A 21,113-nucleotide genomic window follows, 5' to 3' on the forward strand; every position below is an offset into this window, starting at 1 on the left:
TTCCATAGAGGGTTCTCCCTGGAACCAGAAAGGGTTCTCCTATGAGTATAGCAAGCTCCCAAAATAATGTTATAGCATGATTCAGACAACCTTATTGAAATGAGAAACTCCCTGGCAGTTATAAGCCCAAACTTCCAGAAAACAGTTTATCATATATGGCATGTAAATCAGGGACTTTGTATAATTGACAATCTATTGATTGTTAATTCTCTCATATCAGTGCAAATTAAACAGATACAGAAGTGAGTTATATCAACAGATTTGTAGCAAATCTCTAGTGTACATTCCTTTGACCATATCAGGGCTTAATTTACAAGGGCTTGAGGAGTAAAAAACTTGTACAAATGTATAATTGATCGAATCTTTATATACAGTGTATTCAATCAAATTGTCTTAATAGGGCCTGTCACAAATCCCCTGCCAGTGACTTATCAGCATCTCACAACACTTCCAAGCTGCACACTCCACTCCCCATCCCCCATGACTGGAACCTGAGAGTCTAGGGCAGGGGTATTCATCTCTTACGCTACGAGGTCCAGAGCCTGCTGGTTCTGTTCTACCTGATAAGGAATTGCACACACCTGGTGTCCCAGCTCTAAATCAGTCCCTGATTAGAGAGGAACAATGAAGAAGAAAAAAATCTGTGGAACTGGCTTTGAGGTCCAGAGTTGAGTTCGAGGGGTCTAGGGGTACAATAGACCAGCTTCTCAAACACTCTCTGACGTGGGCCCGGATTGGTTGCGAAGGGGCATGCTGTTAGGGGGCAGGACACCTGACAGCTCTTCGACTGTGCAGGCCAGTGTCTCTTCACTCCTGTGAGCGGACTTATGGGACGGAGTGCATACAGAAGTGAGTTGTTGTAACTCACATTTACTGTTGGTAGTAGTTAATGATAATTGTTTCCATATCTCGCCTATACAGTCATTACTAGTGCTCCTGCTGTGCTATTGTATTCATGCCAATTGTAAATAGCCTATTCATTACTGTTCATCTCCTGTACTACAGAACCACATCCTTCCCACATCTATTCTGTCTGTTGTGTGTGTGTCTATGGCAAAAAAAGTTCCCTTGTGTGTAACTCTGAGGTCACCTCACTCCACTCTTACCAGGGGAGGTGCTAGTGGGTCACAGGTCAGCCCAAACTGAGAATCACTCTCGTTCAGGGCCTGTGGATGAAGTCCTCTGTGGAATGACTAAATGAGCACCGACTGCATTTCAATTGATTTGTTTATTAAAACATTTCAACAAAATCAGAACTAGACCAGCATTTGCCCATCTGCTGGTGATAGTAAACAAAGTATTAAGCGTAAGAATTGAGTAAAGCGTAAACAACATTACATTATGAATTGACTGGGTTAAAGTGAGATGGATTAACAATTCAAGTCCAATCTGAGGCCATGAATAGACTACATATGATTAGTTGGCAGCAACTAAATCATATTGAACACACGACACGAATCCATTGAAAGAAAAAGTACCAAAAGCAATAGACAGAACAGGAGTAAAACCAAACAAAACACTGATCCTTCTTATTATAGCCAAAGTAAAAACATTGATCATCCTCTCAGCATTGCCAACTCCACCTGACTGACAGTTGTTCTTGAATCAACTACCAATAGAAAGAGGCAGGAACATTCCCTGGACGCAAAGTAGGACATCTGGAAGAATGCAATCCGGACCAGGAGCAGGCTGAAGACAGGACACACTCATCCACAAAGTCACATTGAAAACAAACTGTTTTTCCTAGTCAGTCAGTTAGGACACAGAGGAACTCAAGGACAGTGTTAAAATAAAGACTGACCCTATTAAAAAATAAAAGAGAAATGTCCCTACATGAGTTCCATTTGGACATAACATGGAAATAACCTTTATGTAAAGGATTCAAGTTGGGTTTCGCCAGTCCATTCTGAATAAAATGCTGGATATGTTGATGAACCAACTGAAACAAATATATTCCTTGACTGATCAAGAGTACAAACAGTAGTAAAAAAATAGGGAACACCGCCTGTGCATTGGGAGCAAAAAGTCCAAAGTCATGATTGAGTTTCCCAAAGCTTCTCATCATCTGGAGTGGAGTTCGGTGAGTGGAGAAGCCATCAGATTGTCGTTTTATAGAATCTAGCGTCATGTTTTGGACTCCTTACCTTCAAAACAACACAGCATCAATGTACAGGCATGTAGAAAGCTGACGGAGTCTGTTTGGGGTTGAGATATATATGCTTACAGGCTGGAGATTAAGGTGTCTCATGGTGGTTTGGGTTTATGCTGCTCAATGGACTTCCAGGCAGATTATGTTCCTTTATGAAACAAGTAGATTGGCCTTTGAAAACCTGTGGGGGAAAAAAACATAAAAATCCATTTGTTTTAGAAACAAAATGTACTAGACTGGAAAAAAGGACAAAATAAAAAAAATCAGATGGATATTGTAACCTATCGACCAATGACTTACCTCTTGACGAACTGTTAGGAGTCCCGATCAACTCGTAGCTGGAGAATCCCACCTCAGATGTCAGATATGTGGAGAACTGTTCTGGTTTGAGGCGGATGCTGTGGTAATTCCTAAAGATGCTATCCTGTAACAGTAAGAAATAGGGAGATATTATTATGTCATCTTGAGTCCTGAACTGCCCCAAAGCTGAGCACAGCTGCGCATCCTCATAGGGAATTTTGCAAAGAAACATGCTACTTATTAAATGGTTTGAGTTCTTGTTTTGGCTATCATCAATATGGCTAATTCTGTATGTGCATTTGGCCAGTGTAACAGATCACACGATTGGTGCTCCTTACAACACTGCCCACTCTCTCACCGTGAGTTTCTTCCTCTTGCCGTAGGTGATCCAGGGCTGTGGCTCCAAGACAAACAGGCCTCCAGGACGCAGGTGTCTGAACACTCTGTGGAAGAGGCGCTTCAGGCCACCGTCTCCCCAGTTCAGGTGGACCCACTTGGTAACGCTGAAGCACAGGATGACGTCATACTCTGGTCGCTGGGTCAGCAACAGAGCATCACTCTCCAAGACATAGTTCCCCTGAGGAGGAGAGGGAGGGCAAGGGGATGAGTTCTGAACAAGGTGTGATATTTCTCTCTGAAGGGTCACGCAGAAGTAGAGGCAACACAGTATTGTTCATTTCATTCTTAATATAATGAATAACGATTACTAAATGGAAAGAAACAAAGGCTGAAGTGCACGCACGCTTACCTTGATAAAAGAGACATTGGAGGGGAAGTCACCGGGAGGCATGGTGGGTGTTTTGGGGAGTGGGGGTGCTGCTATGGGCCCCCTGGAAATATGCAAGGAGACCGGGAAGGAGCTTGTCCCCAGTTCAACAGCAGGCGCTCCAGAGTCCTTCTCCTGAGCCCCACTCTCCTGATCTCTTCTCTCTGCGCAACGCGACAACGACACACCATCCGCTGCCTCCACTGAGACACAGTCGCTTCTCACCTGCTTTTCGACATTTCCATTCTCAGCCCTGCTGTGCTCTCTTTCATTTTGTTTGTGTGTTTGTTCGCCTGAGTGTGACGCGCCTTCCTTCCTCTCCTCCTGTCTGTTTGCCTTCTCTTCCTTCCTTTCCTCTTCCGGCCCATTGGTCTTCTCCTCCCCTGCAGTTCGCCGGGCCTCCTGGGCCTGCAGCTCTGACAGGTAGTGTCTGATGTTCTGGCGGGCCGCGTGCACCAGACCCCCGTCAATGTCCAACCCCAATATGCGTGAGGGCCGCAACTTCTTAGCAATACACAGTGTCAGGTGACCCGTGTTGCAGCCCAGGTCCAGCACTGCTTTACCCTGGAACCACTCTGGACGCAGACAACGGAACCGCGGGTCCTCAGAACAGCCTGGGTTGCGGTAACCATAGTACTTGTTGTAGTTCCCATACTGGAACTTCTTTTTGTTGCCTTGTTGCTGTCGTTTGTGCTGGTTATGGGGCTGCTGTTGCTGGGAGGACCCCCTGGGACCTACCACTGGGGTTTGGAAGGAGGACTGTGCGTTTCTCCCGGGCCCAGCTCCACGGCCCTTCTCCTCCGTCCCTGACCTGGACATAGGAGTAGATTGGGCCATAGGAGGGTCTGTTTTACCAGAGTTGCGTCTGCGTTTGCGTGGCCGGCTAGTGAGCTGGTTCGGGACTCCGGATGTGGCTGCCGAGTCTTCCGGGGCTCGAGGCTGGGCCTGGGGGGCTGATACAGTGAGCGTGGCCTCATCCCTGCAGTTGGAGGGGTTGCTGTCGTTACCATCACCACCCTGGGGGTCCAAGATGGCTGGGACACTGGCTGCTTCGAAAACTGAGGCAGACGCAGCACTAGCAGATGCCAGGTTAGATAGAGAAGAAGCAGTGGTGGTCACTTCACCACTTCTCTCTGAATCTGACAGATCCAACCCGGAAACTGAGGACCCCACACCACCTCCTCCATGGTGTCTGTGGCGGTGTCTCCTCCTGCCGCCACTCTTAAAGGGCGACACAAGGAGGCCCCTACCTCCCATCCCGCAGTTAAGGTTGAGAGGATCAGTGATATCCCTGGGAATGAGGATCTCTACAGGGTCACGGTTCTTGGCAGGCAGCGGGGAGGACCTGGGTGTCTCAGCGTTCAGGGCCCGGTTCACGTCCTCATCCAACAGACTGTTGAGGTTCAGCGGGTCAAATATGTTTCCTCCCAGCAGGAAGTTGGTGGGCAGAACCGAGTCACTCTCAGAGTTGGCTCGTCGTCGTCTCTTACCTGCTGGATGCTTGAACCCTGCATTCATTGTGCTACGACGCTTTGAGAGTTTCTGCTGTTGCTGTTTGGGCTGCTGCAAGCCATTTTTTGGGTTAAGGTGCTGCTCAGTCACCATGGTCTCCTTTCCAACACTCTCTGTCTGGTCATTGGGGTCAGCAGACCTGCTGTGCTTGGTTTGGGCCCCACTGTCTGGCATGGGGCAGGTAGAAGCACCATCAGTGCTATCTGGGTTGGCCAGGGTGATCTCTGGGACTTTGGTGGTATTGTTGCAGCTTCCAACGCATTCTGAAAGTTTTTGGTGCGGCAGAGGTGGTGCTGGGTCCACTTTCGTACTTCTGGTTTGAACAGTCTCTTTTTCAACAGACATCTTTATCATCTTCCACTCAATATTTTTGGTGCTGACATGGGACCACCATACTGAAAACACACAAAAAAATAGATTATTACAATGATCTCTGAAATTGATAAATCATAATATTTATCAATTCATTCAATTGGACAATTGTTCTCAGTTTCTGCTTTCCTGGCTATTTCAAGCACTCATTCAAAATATGACAACTTGTAAAACTTGCCATCCTGATTTGTGCCTGCATGATATTCTATAAGAAGTTCCCAAAATGCATACATGTCACTGGATATAGGCTAGTAGAGGTTATTGGAGGCAAACGTTGAGTGTACGTCTACAATGAAGAAATGTAAACCATCTCCTCAATGCCTACTTCTGCGCGTGAACACGCTTTCTAAATCCTGTTAATGAATGGCGATATTTTCCACGAATCCTCTTTGTGTTCATGAATAAATGCGACGAAGTAAACTGCAAACTTGTCGTCTAGCTACAGGATGAGGCAACTGTATGTTTATCAACAACAAGTCTCAGCTCACCGTTCCCCCGCCTTCCCGTGAAGCTGAACTGTCACACTCCCTCCCGAGTTACTGGCGTTCCCCGCAGCATCTGCTTCGTTGATAGCTTGGTTGTTCGCTAATATTATTTTTCACTGTTGAAATCAATACATTATGTTTGGGAGAAAAGCCTCTCCAGAATTCATAAAACAACCAGTTCTGGGTGAATTTCACTATGATTGTAAGCTCGCTGTACACAACAAACTCCGTTTAACTTCTAGCTCAACAGCTCAATCTCACGCAGGTTGAAAGGTTCAAAGGGTTGTTTTAGCGTTTGCTAAGGGGCTACCCTCGTAGACAGGCCTCAGAACCAATAAGGTTACGATTTTTAGGCAGACTTCCTAAAATTGACCAATTACAGACGTGCGGGGGTTGGCCAATTCACGTCGACCTAGTTTTACACACAAATAGGTGTCCCATAATTTGCCTGTCTGAAATTAAATGTGTTATTCCCCGCCATTTGGAGAAATTCCCTATTAAAAATGTATTGTAAACCTGTATACGGTCAATAAGCGCCATTTAGTTCACAATTTTTTCATCAACGGAATGTTGTAGAGGCAAGACTAAACAACAGATTTACAAACGCTCCCAACCCCGCTCATAATTTCCACTAGTTAACACAGCCACCAGGTCAAATGGGCTAGGTCGTAAAAATGAATGGAAAAAAACATTTGCTTTTTGGTCTAAATTTAAGGTTAGGGTTAGGCATAATGTTCGCAGTGTGGTTAGGGTTTGGGTTAGGTTAGGTTTTAAAATATATTTAAATAATTTATATAAGAAGATAAATTGATGGGAGGAGTTTGCAACGGGTGAAAAGGTATTGGATTCGTTTTGGAACGGGGATGCGTCCCAGGCGTGAGCTGGGTGCCCAGTTGTCACTAGTTACCGCAGCCACAAAGTAAAAAAGATCTCTACCATAAAAATTCAAATTATACTTTTTGGTCATAATTTAGTCATAATTTAAAGCATTGGAGTAAAACAAGCTTATATTTGGGGTTCTCAGGAGGCATTTGTAAGTTACATTCTTCAAGAATCAAGCAGGTAACCTAGTGGTTAGAGCGTTGGGCCAGTAACCAAAAGGTTGCTGAATCGATTCCTCAAACTGGCAAGGTAAAAATCTGTCGTTCTTCCCCTGAACAAGGCAGTTAACCCACTGTTCCCAGGTAGGCCGTCATTGTAAGTAAGAGTTTGTTTTTAACTGACTTGCCTAGTTAAATCAAAAATGGATGTAGCAGCTTTAGGGTTACATCCATTTGTGCCTCTGAGTGGTTAAAGCACATCACATCCCTCAGATCCCGGTGCTTGAGAGTGAGAGACACACGCTTCAGCGCCAACTCAGTGACACCATGTACTTTTTAGGTTAGCAGGACAGTGTGTGAAGTATAATAATAATAGCCTTCCGATTGCTGTGTACAGGACTACAGGGCAACACAGTGAACGGGATGTTAGAATATCCTACTGATGGAGCAGTAGAAATCTGTATGTTTTTTGTTGATGTGCCCTTGAGCAGGGCACTTAACCCCAATTGCTCCTGTAAATCGCTCTGGGTGAGAGTGTCTGCTAAAATAATAAAAGGAGGGTCAAATCAGATTTAATAAGATACATTTTTGAAATAGTCAGGGTTTAGCCATAATTGTGGCTGTGGTAACTAGTGAAGACCGAAGTGGCCTGCTCCGGCCGACGGCGAAGTCAGCTCAAAACAAAAGTGATGTAAGCTCAAAACAAGTGACATAAGGTTAAGCACATGGATTAATGAGTATTATTCTGTTTTTCCAAGTGCAAAACCGGAGAAAAAAAAACTATTTATCTGCATTCCAAATGAAAACTAGTTTAAAAATTCGAACATTTTTTTATGGAAAAGAGAGGTTTGACGTTTCTGAACGGTGCACCATTCTGCCTTTTGACAACATGACCAAACGGAGCAGATTACTGTTCCATTTGAGAAGAGTGTTCCTCCTTCACGGCTTTTGCCCGTTCACGTCATGGGCCATGCCCCACCGAGGTTCTTCTTAATCGAACTCCCCCTTTCGCTGGCGAGAATTGTAAAATCGTGATTTGTAGTTTTTTATGCAACAATGTTCAGGATTTCCTTCTGTACCCCTGGTAAAAAAAAAGTATATTATCTATAAATTCTATCCAACCATGTCCAGGATTTATCCTGTATCCCTTGTAAAAGGGTTTATTGTGGACTATACATTTCAGGAAAGTTGCTTTGTTACCTCTAACCATATTGCCCAGAGAAACTGTTTTGATAAAATTATAATCTCAGGTTAATTTATTTAGACTACCCTACATTTAAATCGCAGTTGGCAACATTCATCACGCATGTTGTCGTTGCCTCTGAGTGAGCATTGTATTCCTTTGCTCTTGACTCATAATATTGTCTCCTTACCCTTTTTGGGAGGATTTATTTAAAGAAGTTAATATCTTTAGCTGGACTGACAACCAAAATCAATAGGCCAGGGTTGTTAATTGGAATCATAATAGATAATGGGCTTTGAATGCCAACTACAATAGAGCCAAAATCTTAAATCATGACAAATATCTCAGCCACACTGATAGCCTAACTATCAGTTATAACTAACACTTAAACCATGATAGTGTTATGATCATGATTTTGATAAATAGGCCCTAGCAGTGATTACATTTCTAAACCATTCATTCAGTTTAGATCAATCAGTAGAGATGATTTGAAATGTCACATTAGCACTGACATACAGTGAGTCAAGTTGGAAATGAAGTGAGTTAGCAAAATAAGAACTTTATTCCCCTGAGTTTAATTACAAGACTTTGTACATGATCAAATATAAATATATATACAATGTTTTACATGATTTATAATTTAGGGAAGAATTCAAGACAGGGAAAAACTGTTTAGGAATGTAAAAGAAGAAAATCCATTGTCCACGAAAAAGAAAACAACGAGAAGCTCCAGGCAGTCTACACAGTAAGCTCTGTAGAAAACATAACACAGCAGAGAACTCTTCTGTCTGTTAAAAGGCCTTTTAAAGTGACAGTGACAGGTTGTCAGAAAACTTTTGATTGTCCTTGACCTCTTGACATTTTTCTATCTTAGCCGGCCCTCACCACGCGCTGCTTAATAGGAAAGATGAATGTTGTCCTGAACGCGTCCGGTGATGATCTGGATGGCCAGATGCTCTCAGAACACAGATTGTGGAGACCTTTATGTGTCCTGATGGATTTCACTTACCCTCCATTGGATATCAGGGCCAGGGCCTCCATATTGCCTGGGGCTGGATTTGAAACAGTGACCGCCTCAGAGTCCTTGTTGGGCCGTCGGGCACAGGGCCAGAGGGACATAGAGGGGTGGGGATACTGGAACCCGGGGGAGTATGGTCTGGTACCAGAGGCGCCACAAGTAGAGATGTAGAGTGAGACGAGGATGACAAGGAATCTGATCGATGTTCAGAGGGAGAAGGAGAGAAGGGGAAGTGGCAGGGCATGGAGAGGTATGGAGAGGTAATGGTGATAGGTGTCGAGGAGCTGGAGTAAGAAGGGGAGGGTGGGGGGGAGAGGGAGTAAGGAGGAGATGGGTATGGGTGTGAGAGGTGTTGGGTAGGGTGGGGGTGGTGGAGTACAAAGGTGTTGGGATAGGTGGGAAGAGAGGTGTTGATGTAGGGGAAGGTGGCCTCCCTGCTGGCTCGTTGATGACCCATCCCTGTACTTTCCTTCCTGTTCTGAACTCTGCCCAGTAAGCATTGTCCTTCTGCTCCAGAGCCCCAGGGCTGGAGGTCCAGGGGAAAGGTTTGGCTATGCACCCTCCCCAGAGGGCAGGCACTGTGGGCATCCAGGTGGTCCCTCAGTTCCTGGACAAAGCTCTCTCTCTGGGAGGGGTCCACGCTGTCAATGTAGTTGCCCAGGCGGGAGATGCATTCTCTGAAACCTGCACTGTAGATGGGGTTGGGTGGGGGCTGTGTGTGCTCATGTATGAGGCCTGTCCTTTTGGAACTCACAGCACTAGTCACTGGAGCAGAGGACTCTTTCACATGATTTTCTGAAAGGGCTGGTGTTGGTCAATAGTGATTCCAGCAGTATAGGGAGAACATTTAGGAAGAGAAGAGAGGACAGAAAGAGACAAATCGAGAGATGGATCCATGTAATGTGAAGATGAGAGTAGGAGAAAATATCATGATAGAATGGATGACGAATTTGGAGAGAATACAAACATGGGCAGAGAGAGGACAGTAGAAGAAACAGGATGTACATTTGTGGGAGAATTGTCAACAGAATTTGCAAGAGCCAATGTGTATTTGTAGGTGTTTGTAGATAAGTTATACAAAGGGAAGATAAGGAGGTTTTGGGGAGAGAAAAATACATAATTATTAGCACTCACATGAATATTTAATATTCTATATCAACAGTTTGGGGCATATTTCGCTTTCTATTTATGAAATAAATTACATGAAAAACACACGGGCAAACTATAAACATTTAGGATTGATAGATACCTTTTCTGTCGTTCCCATTTGCTTTTCTTCGTATGTAATCGACAGTCAACTCTAATATTTCAGCTTTTTCCAATTTTGGATTTTTCAGCCGCTATGAGAGAGAAGAATAATCCTACTGAATATATTGCATTACGATCAACCATTACGAACAATATTTCGAATTTGAATTATGAATGATTTTTTTTGGTATGGAAGTGATGATTTTATGGTTAAATACAATACTTTTAATACAAATATAAATTGCTAAATTATATTTTGGACGTGTCTATCAAGTTCCTAACAGACACGAAGTTTTACGTTTTCAATTTCATTCAATTAAGGTCATGGATGGATACGTTGGTAAAAACTCGGAAGTTTCGCGCAACAGCATTTCTTCGTAGTTTTCACACGGGTCTGCTTTCTGTGTGGTTGTATGGGCTGTTTGAAATGTAATTAATAGCTTGACAATGTGTATTATTGAAATACAACGGATCTATATTTTCGATAATACCATTGGCACACAATGAACTGATTTCAGAAAGCTGTTAGAAAAGCAGTGGTCAACTCAACTCACCATGTCAGAAGTGTTCCTTAGCAGTATAGTCCTTAGCTCATCCAACCGTTGGTTTATCCTATCACGCCTCTTCTTTTCAATTACCGGTTTAAGAACCTGGAAAATAATCATCATCATCAGTTATTGCAACAACACCAAATCCAAAAACAAATTCACTGACACCAAAATATAGATTATATTTTTTAAACATCAGTTTTACGCACGATCTGGATTTACCCTCTTTAAGGAATTACGATTATTCATGTTTGATCCTTCCAACTTTCCTCGATTAAGTAGGCCTATATGAATAAAGACTACTTTTCCAAAAAGACAATGATGTATTCATCCAATCCGGTCAAGGAAGCTGAAAAGGAAGTCTCCACACTAACCAACAAAGCTGGTTCATTTTTTAAATGAGGCCGCAAAGCTACTTATAAGGTCAAGCAGATCGGCTGTCATTGGTTGAAAGGTGACAATAACGTTCTCGACCGTTCTCACTTCGTTGCATGCCTTCTTGATACTCACCAAATGGATTCTATGTTCAAAGATACAGTAGCTTCATTTCAGGAAATCAATGTGCATCTTTGGAATGATCTGGAATATGTTATTTACAATATAGCATAAACATTTAGAATGAACGTAAAGTCCATAATATAGCAATTTATCTTAATCCTAACATGTAGCTATGGCTGACGACGTAGGCTGTGTGATTCTGTGCATTATTTTTCAGCCATATGCTTACAGTATTAACGTAATGAGCTGTAAATGCCCGGCTTAGCCTTCTCTGACCTTAACTTGGCATAGAAATGAATGCGTTTATACCATTATTGGCGCAATTGACCAGTAAAGCAGTTATCGCTTTATGTAAATATAGGACCAATTTGGTACGAAATGTGTCTTTGGGGCTTGGTGGGTGTGTCTCCAGACTCAATGCATCTAAGAAGGCCTTTTGACTATCCATAACAGTACTTCATATGTATGCGCCAAATTGTCTTCTTAGACAAGTGTACCTTGGGAACGTTGGTTTTCTCGTGGGAACAGAAAACTACTGTTGCTGAAAAAGTGTCAGAATGAACACAATCACACCAACTCGAACACACTCGTCTTTATGATGTATACATTCCATGTAAGTGACAATTTACGCATGCGTGGCAACAGTCGCACCTTGTGTGAGCGTGCAGTAGCCTACCATCTGCTCCACATGGGCAAGTTAGATTGCGCTATTAATCAACACGAAGTACACAAATGAGCCGTGGGAAATTGAGCCGAAATCCAAATTTGACATGCACGCGAATCGAGGATTGCGGTTTTATCTATTATGGTAAGGCCATGCGTAAAAATAGGCCATTGCAATATAGCTTTTAACCTATGCATGGGGAGTGAGAGAGGGAGAAAGAGAGAAATTGCAGTGAGAAATTGGAGCGAGAATGTGGTCTTTGGAGGCCGCGCGTAAAAAGCAGCAGTGAATGGAGAAATTACAAATGCATAAGTGGGAAGTCTGGACAGAGGTGCAAATTTGTATACTCTGTGCAAAGGCTATAAACAAAAGTAAAACACAATAACTTTGACAGAACAGTACATGTAAAAAAAAAAAAGCATTAAATGAATCCAAATTATTAAAACGAAATGATCATCAAATCTGACCAGAGAGGATAGGTCAAATTCTAAGATGCAATGTCAAATACCTTATTGGTGATATTCTGTTACATCATGTTAAGTGTTAATTGTTTGTGTCGATGCTGGGAACATTTCGCACTAAATGACCATCCATTCTTGAAGTGACTCACTTGGAAAATGTCACCCATCTCTCGCTCATGAGATAATGCAGGAGTTGTGGTTTATTATGTTAGAATGTATACATTTAGGAGTTTAATAGCCTGTAACGGTGTGTTTGTTCCCAAACACCGACTCCAATATTGAGCCTTGAATCAAATGTCTTGACAAAAATCACACAATCCTTTCAATGAACATCCATTCAGCATATAGCTGGAATAACATATTGAGTTTTGCGCAAAACGCCATAATCTTTCTGTCCGCTTTGCCTAGTATGTCAGTCTTAGGTCTGAGAGTCACATTTCATTCAAACTCAAAAGTTCAAGTTGTGCCTCACACACAACTTCTGGGTTGTGTGCCTGGGTTGTTGTGGTTATGGTAGCGCGTGTCTGAGAGACATGATATCCCTTTGATCTGAAGGCTATTTGGCCAAAGAAGGAGAGGGCAGTGTGAACTACATGAGAGAAACCTAAATGCTGATAAAATATCGTAAGTATTTTTCTTGCATTTTCATGAATTCGTTCCTTACTTTTTTTAGTGTAACAACTTATCTGAATAATGCGCACACAAATTAGATTTCTACAATACTCTTAAATTTCTAAATGGCTAACAAATATTATATTTTAACCATGTGTTAGCATTTGCGCAATTTAGGTTATGGAATGTATCAGTAGTTATACTGATTACAACATGTGGTACAATGCAATGAGAAAGGCCTATACTTTTTTATGGACAATTGGCTAAATTCACTTTGCTGTTCCCGACGTGACAGACCGGGAAAATTTCCAGACAAGGATTTACACATTTGTTTATGAGCCTACCTGTTAGATTTTGTCGGCTACATAATTTAAAAGACAAGTGTCGCCACTTCCTGAGGTGCGATGGTTCCCACAGCATCAAAATCGAAAACCATGGGATGGCGCAGTGGTCTGCATCGCTAGCTGTGCCACCAGAGACTCTGGGTTCGACCTCCGTGTCGCAGCCGGCCGCGACACGGAGGTCCGTGACGCACTACTATTGGCCTAGCGTTGTCCGGGTAAGGGATGACTTGGCGGGTAGGGAAATCCTTGCCTAATCGCGGACCGGGCGCAGTGCGCGCCAACCAAGGTGCACGGTGTTTCCTCGACACATTGGTGCAGCTGGCGCTGTTGGATGCGAGCTGTCTTAAAGAAGTGCGACTTGGGTAGTGTCTCTCCCGAGCACGTACGGGAGTTGCAGCGGTGAGACAAGATAGTAATTACAAACAATTGGATACCACGAAATGTGCGTAAAATGTTGTGCCAATTAGAATGTGGAGACACCTCAAGTGTCAACTTTCACCAACAGCTCTTCGGTAATAGACATGCCATTTGTCTTTCACGCACAAGTGCCAGGGTATGACGGCGCGTGCCTACAAAGAACTTTGTTTTTACATTTGCCAGACTTTTTTCAAATATACCCGCGGCTACACATATTATTGTAGGCTAGTCTGAATTAGCGACACGCAGTGTCTTGAGATAAATCAATGGTGATTTCTGTGAATATTCGCAATATTCGGTTATTCCTCAATATTATAGGCTAACTCTTGAATTTATTTATTTTTGTTCCAGATTATCAAGTATGTTACCCTTCACAGCGTTCACTGAATGTTTTGCGCATTGTAGGGATTGTGTGGATTGGCCACTATGGAATTGGTAAAAAAAAAAAACACTTCCTATGGTGGTTCAATGCATTCAATTGCTATGTTAGGCCTTTAATACGTTGACCAAATTGACTTTGCTCTTCCCTGATTTGACAGTCTGGGAATTTTTCGTTCAGCCATTTCCCTCGGGAAAGGTTTAGGATTGACAATGTATGTCTTTTTTATTACCTGTTAGAATTTGTACATCATTTAGCGAAGATGTGTCGCCACTGGAGGTGCGATGGTTCCCACAGCGATGGTTCCCACAGCACACGTTTCCCTCTAAATGTAAATGAAGGTCAAATATAATTACATCCGAATACAAATATTCATCACATAGGTAGTTATGTATGCGAAGGCAATATCCTCAGCTTGTTTGTATAAATGAGTCAGAAAAGCTTGTTGGGTCTGTGCATAAAGTGTTGTGACAATTGGAATGCGCAAAACCATTGGGGCTGAAAGTGTGCCTGTCTGTTTGAGAGGTGGAGGTGTCACTTTATTCATATGTAAATCCGGGTCGACTCTTGCCAGCACCTCTCTTGTAATTACAATCCCAGTGCCATTTGTTAGAGCTTTCATACACGTGCCCACGGGTGTTATTGTGGCTGTGATGGCTTGTGCCTAAGCACATGATCAAACAGGTTAAGAAACCTATTTAAAAAAAGAAATGATTCAACCAACAACTTTCATGATCATTTTTATACCCATCCTATGATTGTGACCCTTACCAAAGCAATACATTAACTGCATTTATTTAATTAGATCATTTTGTAAAATATAGATGTTTTTCATTTATCGGGGATCTGAATCTTCTGAATCGTGTATCAAGTATTTCAGCCGTTGCCTACTAGACGCGTGTGGCATGTAGTGCGGATTGGCTACCCGATGGGGATGGGAGGAGTCCAAAATCAAATCTACCACCTACGGATTTAAAAGTCGTGGAGAGACTAAATTGTCACATCGAGAAAATATCCTTCCTCAGTGACAAGATAGTATAGAAACAGCACTGTTCTTCCTGATTGTTATTTACATCTGGGTAATCTCTGAGTTTCCTCCGTGTAGGCTTTTTACGCACAGCAGAAACGCGTGGATTAATACAAATACTAAACTAGTTGGGGGAACAGAGAACGTGAAAATGGACGAGAAGGTAATACATCATGAATGTACCACTTCCAAATAATTGTATTCCGTGCCTGCGAGATATAATTTCATTTGATGAACGGCCTTAATTTAACCATACATTTCACGTCAGTCTAAATTCATTTGATGTTTACAAAATTCTTCGCTTGTTGAATTCAATTGAAATATGATGAAATAATTTATTAAAAAAATATATAATAACGATACATATGACGAAAGGGGTTATTAAGAGCTGTTCTAACTATGCTGCGTGGTTTCCCAGAGACATTGATCTGAACTCTCACTCATGATTCCCTTTCATCTTTCACTTGTAACTCCTGAAGCCTCAAGTGGAGAGATATCAGAGAGAGAGAGAGAGAAAGAATGGACCAGTCTGGAGAGGCTGAGAACAATGCTGCTGCAGTGGCCACAACATCAGGTATGAAGTTCACTTGACTGCTCTAAATGCAACTTATATCACTGTAAACTCAAGGCATTTTTTAACTCCAATACTTATAGTACGTTGAACTCAGTCACTGAATAGTAATGATTACTTTTGTGGTACAGACTCAAAACTAAATGAGACTCCATTTATGATAACTCCAAGTTATGATAACAAATGCACTTTACTCAGCATGCTCTACTGCAGGTAGATAAAAAAAGTTTTTAATATCTGTGTCTTTGCATGTACAATGAGTGATTTGATATACTACACAAAGATAAATAACATACATTTTTCTAATCTAATCATTTAGCTCAATTTTTTTTTGGCACCGGTTACTGAAATGGTAGTTCCAGTTTAATTGGGATAGGTAATCTCCCCACACTGTTCCTAACCCTGGTTTACTAGAGGCAATGGTCTGACCTCCCACCGGTCTAACGTGGTCTGTCCTTCCACCAGTTATCTCCATTTTGAATGCAGATTGCTGGTGAATAAAAATTCCAACTGTTGAATATCCTAGCTCCGGCTGGATTCCAATAGGAATCACTTTGCAACTATAATGTGACTTGCGGGTTGCAAAATCCTGGTAAATTTCCCAGGTTTCCCAGAAATCCCGATTGGAATATTTCTGGAAATCCTCCAACCAGAGTTTTGTTTTTCAACTGGGAATTTTGCTACCCTACTTGCAGGCCTGATGTGGCCTGTAAACCATGTGTTTCGGACCACTGTATTAGGGCAAAGCTAGACCTCAAAATAAGACCGTATGCAATGTATTCTCAAATATTTTTTATTATAAATGATCATATTCATCTAGGAACTCACTTGATAAATGCCACAGGACTGAATTTTTTAAAACAAATTTAACAACCATGTCTCTGTCACTAACAAATGCAGTCATGGGTGGTAACTCTACAATTCACTCAAAGGCAAGGCACACTGGGAAATTACATTGGAGGCCTGGCTCACTAAGGGGGTGTTACTCAGTGTTCAAGCTGATACAACTCAAATCTGCAGGGGTGTCAAACTTATTCCATTGGAGGGCCTAGTGGTTGCTTGTTTTTGTTTTTTCCTTTCAAGTACACAACCAGGTGAGTGGAGTTCCTTAGTGACCTTAATTCATCAACCAGTACAAGGGAGGAGCGAAAACCCGCAGACACTCTGCCCTCCGTGGAATGAGTTAGTCACTGTGACCCTGTAAGGCAAGAGTCAATAATTTTTGAGTCATGACTACAAAATCACTTTATGTAACTATTCAAATATATTAAGTACATCAGGTTTCCTCAAAAGGTTTGAGTAGTAACATCACATTGGGGCTTACAGTGTACAGGTGTCAGCTCCTCTGAAGTGTAGCATGACTGTGCATTAACCTGCTCTCTCTCTATCTCTCTATGACTCAGCGTTGGGTGGAGAAAGCTGAGATCCTGGAACACACCGTTCTCTTTCTCCAGAACACTGGCGATGGGGACAGGAAGAAAGCTGAAGGTGAGGAGCATTGAGGTCGCGGCTTAAGCTCAACTCGCTGCCCGGCACAACACGCCACCAGTCCTTACCCATCATGAAGATACAGGAATCCCGCTACAGACAGCAGCTTTGTGCAGTCAGGATAAATCATCCTCACAGAGCTCCGCTCCGACATGGAGCAACGCTCCCCAGCAGCACCACAGACACGCTGCCAAAGAATCCCAATCTCAGAACCTCTCAGCCAGTCTGTGTGGAGGCCGTGGCTCTGATCTACCACAGGATATTGAACTGTAAACAACTGCCACATCCGTTGCTGCTGAGACTGCTACGGAGTCATTCATTTATGTAGTGTTGTGAACACTGAACTCATGGGCTCCATAGATTTGCAATGATATGACCGTATTGTAGCTATACCGCACAGCAGAATATATCTGTAATTATTGCACAATAACTTCGACTTTGCCATCACTACATCTGCTGACGTAAAAAGGTCTTTATAAATACATTTGATTAGATGATTACAACATGTACTATGTATAACTTGTAGTACGAGATGGGCAGTATTTCTGTTACATGTATTTGAAAAATGTATTTAAATTACTTCTGAGTTTTGTATTACACGGGGCTGAACAACACTTCAATGTATTTTGTAACAAGATCAAATCGAGAACTCTAATTTGTATTTACAAATTACTTTTCTATACCCTTTGTTTTTTTTATACTGGTTCACCATTTTGTGGCCCCCTTTCACCCTGCATTGGTATCAGAAGTCTGATGGCACTATGGTGTGATAAGAGCATATTTAGTCAGTGCATTTATTTTTGCACCAAAGTACGTTCATCTCTAGGAGACAGAATGTGTCTCCTTCCTGAGCGGTATGACGGCAGTGTGGTCCCATGGTGTTTAAAGTTGCGTACTATTGTTTGTACAGATGAATGTGGTACATTCAGGTGTTTGAAAATAGCTCCCAAGGATGAACCAGATTTGTGGAGGTCTACAATTGTTTTTTCTTAGCTGATTTCTTTTCATTTTCCCATGATGTCAAGCAAAGAGGCACTGAGTTTCAAGGTAGGCCTTGAAATACATCCACAGGTACACCTCCAATTGACTCAAATGATGTCAATTAGCCTATCAGAAGCTTATAAAGCCATGACATTTTCTGGAATTTTCCAAGCCGTTTAAAGGCACAGTCAACTTAGTGTTTGTACATTTCTGACCCACTGGAATTGTAATACAATGAATTATAAGTGAAATAATCTGTAAACAATTGTTGGAAAAATTACTTGTGTCATGAACAAAGTAGTGGTTGAAATACAACTTTTAATGGCTCCAACCTACGTGTATGTAAACCTCAACTGTAAACTTCAATTGTAGATAAAAAAAAAAAACATATTACAGTTATAGCAAGTAAAATGTTTCTGTATGTTTCTGATTGGGCTGAATACTTGCAAATGTATTTATGTATTATAAAATAGAAAATGCATGTATTTTGTTGTTTATTTTTGATACACTGATCTTTATGGTATTTACGACCAACCTTGAATTGGGAAGGAAGATAGTATTGCCAAGTTAAGGGTCCTCCGGTACTTTTGTATACTTGATGCAGGTGGTTCGTAATGAATTTATTAAATGCTCCTTTATTCACACAAATACAAAATCTCTGTAGGAAGTGGCCCCGGAAAGTGGCTTTCTACATCACATAAGTGCAGATATGTGCCCCGTGTCATTGCTCTCTCACTCTACTGTGTGTAATTCTTGCTAGCTGTTACTCAGATGTGGTGGGGCTGAATCTCATTAGCTGGAACTCGAATTGCTAGTGGGCTGGCCCACGTGGGCAGGGGTGGACATAAATGACAAAATATAACTACATAATGCCATAAAAACGAATGTTTTCAAATAAAATATAATGTACTTTTGGAAAGTATTGTATTTTAAAATTTGAAAAATACATTTGCAAGTAGCCGGCTGAAGAGCAACAACATTCTCAGTGACAGTTACAGAAACGTCTTACTTGCTATGACTCTGATATGCTGTTGTTTATATACCTTAGTTTTGAATGCACTGTCACTCTGGACAAGGGTGTCTGCTAAATGACCAAAATATAAATGTACTGTATATGTGAAAATGAACAACTGCAAAGCACACTGGGTATTTTTATTGGCCTTGTTTCGGGGCAGAGCTCATTGGAGTAATACTCAGCTTGCTTTGCAATTTTTCATTTTTACATGTGCATTTACATTTAATGAATGTAGCAGACGCTCCTATCACACCATAATGCAATCAGACTTTTGATACCAACGTAGGGTGAAAGGGGGCCACAATTGTGAACCGCTATAAAGAAATTGTATAGAAAATTATTTTCTATACCATTATCAGCCCAGTGAAATACAAGTTTCAGCCCAGTGAAATAAAAATAGTCAGAGATAATTTAAATACATATTTATTTATTTAAAAAATACTGCCCATTTCTGCATATGGAGGGAAATGTAGGGAAAATACTGCCCATTTCTGCATATGGGGGAAATGTAGGGAAAATAGTGCCCATTTCTGCATATGGGGGAAATGTAGGGAAAATACTGCCCATTTCTGCATATGGGGGAAATGTAGGGAAAATAGTGCCCATTTCTGCATATGGGGGAAATGTAGGGAAAATACTGCCCATTTCTGCACATGGGGGAAATGTAGGGAAAATACTGCCCATTTCTGCATATGGGGGGAAATGTAGGGAAAATACTGCCCATTTCTGCATATGGGGGGAAATGTAGGGAAAATACTGCCCATTTCTGCATATGGGGGGAAATGTAGGGAAAATACTGCCCATTTCTGCATATGGGGGGAAATGTAGGGAAAATAGTGCCCATTTCTGCATATGGGGGGAAATGTAGAGAAAATACTGCCCATTTCTGCATATGGGGGGAAATGTAGGGAAAATAGTGCCCATTTCTGCATATGGGGGGAAATGTAGGGAAAATACTGCCCATTTCTGCATATGGGGGGAAATGTAGGGAAAATACTGCCCATTTCTGCATATGGGGGGAAATGTAGGGAAAATAGTGCCCATTTCTGCATATGGGGGAAATGTAGGGAAAATACTGCCCATTTCTGCATATGGGGGGAAATGTAGGGAAAATACTGCCCATTTCTGCATATGGGGGAAATGTAGGGAAAATAGTGCCCATTTCTGCATATGGGGGAAATGTAGGGAAAATACTGCCCATTTCTGCATATGGGGGGAAATGTAGGGAAAATACTGCCCATTTCTGCATATGGGGGAAATGTAGGGAAAATAGTGCCCATTTCTGCATATGGGGGAAATGTAGGGAAAATAGTGCCCATTTCTGCATATGGGGGGAAATGTAGGGAAAATACTGCCCATTTCTGCATATGGGGGGAAATGTAGGGAAAATAGTGCCCATTTCTGCATATGGGGGAAATGTAGGGAAAATAGTGCCCATTTCTGCATATGGGGGAAATGTAGGGAAAATAGTGCCCATTTCTGCATATGGGGGAAATGTAGGGAAAATACTGCCCATTTCTGCATATGGGGGAAATGTAGGGAAAATACTGCCCATTTCTGCATATGGGGGGAAATGTAGGGAAAATACTGCCCATTTCTGCATATGGGGGGAAATGTAGGGAAAATACTGCCCATTTCTGCATATGGGGGGAAATGTAGGGAAAATACTGCCCATTTCTGCATATGGGGGGAAATGTAGGGAAAATACTGCCCATTTCTGCATATGGGGGGAAATGTAGAGAAAATACTGCCCATTTCTGCATATGGGGGGAAATGTAGGGAAAATAGTGCCCATTTCTGCATATGGGGGGAAATGTAGGGAAAATACTGCCCATTTCTGCATATGGGGGGAAATGTAGGGAAAATAGTGCCCATTTCTGCATATGGGGGAAATTTAGGGAAAATAGTGCCCATTTCTGCATATGGGGGGAAATGTAGGGAAAATACTGCCCATTTCTGCATATGGGGGGAAATGTAGGGAAAATAGTGCCCATTTCTGCATATGGGGGAAATGTAGGGAAAATAGTGCCCATTT

At 42.1% G+C, this 21,113-nt stretch overlaps 2 protein-coding genes and 1 long non-coding RNA gene across 4 annotated transcripts; 1 reads left to right on the forward strand and 2 right to left on the reverse strand.

The window, feature by feature from the left end:
* Window positions 1-1,209: 1,209 nt before the first annotated feature.
* LOC109872952 (7SK snRNA methylphosphate capping enzyme) lies at window positions 1,210-5,893 on the reverse strand. Of its 2 annotated transcripts, XR_002252533.2 has the most exons (6): window positions 5,588-5,893; window positions 3,198-5,122; window positions 2,808-3,026; window positions 2,450-2,573; window positions 2,225-2,330; window positions 1,210-2,144 (listed from the first exon to the last, which is right to left on the reverse strand). XR_002252533.2 is itself a non-coding variant. In XM_020464385.2 (5 exons), exons 2-5 carry the CDS (start codon window positions 5,079-5,081, stop codon window positions 2,290-2,292), a joined length of 2,268 nt encoding a protein of 755 aa, XP_020319974.1. In that variant the 5' UTR covers window positions 5,082-5,122; window positions 5,588-5,893; the 3' UTR covers window positions 1,210-2,289. The 2 variants fall into 2 exon arrangements, 1 of the variants encoding a protein (XP_020319974.1); XM_020464385.2 differs by having other exon boundaries at window positions 1,210-2,330.
* A 2,795-nt stretch (window positions 5,894-8,688) lies between these two features.
* On the reverse strand, window positions 8,689-10,738 carry LOC109872704 (transcription factor HES-7-like). Its single transcript, XM_020464011.2, has 3 exons — window positions 10,628-10,738; window positions 10,075-10,165; window positions 8,689-9,629 (listed from the first exon to the last, which is right to left on the reverse strand). Exons 1-3 carry the CDS (start codon window positions 10,736-10,738, stop codon window positions 8,830-8,832), a joined length of 1,002 nt encoding a protein of 333 aa, XP_020319600.1. The 3' UTR covers window positions 8,689-8,829.
* A 4,246-nt stretch (window positions 10,739-14,984) lies between these two features.
* On the forward strand, window positions 14,985-17,963 carry LOC109872579 (uncharacterized). The gene is made up of 3 exons (XR_002252488.2): window positions 14,985-15,186; window positions 15,503-15,597; window positions 16,998-17,963. It is a non-coding gene; the product is annotated as an uncharacterized LOC109872579 (long non-coding RNA).
* Window positions 17,964-21,113: the final 3,150 nt, after the last annotated feature.

The sequence above is a fragment of the Oncorhynchus kisutch genome, linkage group LG28, assembly GCF_002021735.2.
Source record: "Oncorhynchus kisutch isolate 150728-3 linkage group LG28, Okis_V2, whole genome shotgun sequence".
Classification (NCBI taxonomy): domain Eukaryota; kingdom Metazoa; phylum Chordata; class Actinopteri; order Salmoniformes; family Salmonidae; genus Oncorhynchus; species Oncorhynchus kisutch.

Coding starts and splice junctions, on each gene's coding strand:
- LOC109872704 (XM_020464011.2), bottom strand. CDS start 10,738: ATGATTATTTTCCAGGTTCTTAAACCGGTAATTGAAAAGAAGAGGCGT. Junction 10,166..10,627: donor TAAGGAACACTTCTGACATG/GTGAGTTGAGTT, acceptor TCTCTCTCATAG/CGGCTGAAAAATCCAAAATT. Junction 9,630..10,074: donor AAATGGGAACGACAGAAAAG/GTATCTATCAAT, acceptor GACCAACACCAG/CCCTTTCAGAAAATCATGTG.
- LOC109872952 (XM_020464385.2), bottom strand. CDS start 5,081: ATGATAAAGATGTCTGTTGAAAAAGAGACTGTTCAAACCAGAAGTACG. Junction 3,027..3,197: donor CCAATGTCTCTTTTATCAAG/GTAAGCGTGCGT, acceptor TCTCCTCCTCAG/GGGAACTATGTCTTGGAGAG. Junction 2,331..2,449: donor TCCTAACAGTTCGTCAAGAG/GTAAGTCATTGG, acceptor TTTCCCCCACAG/GTTTTCAAAGGCCAATCTAC.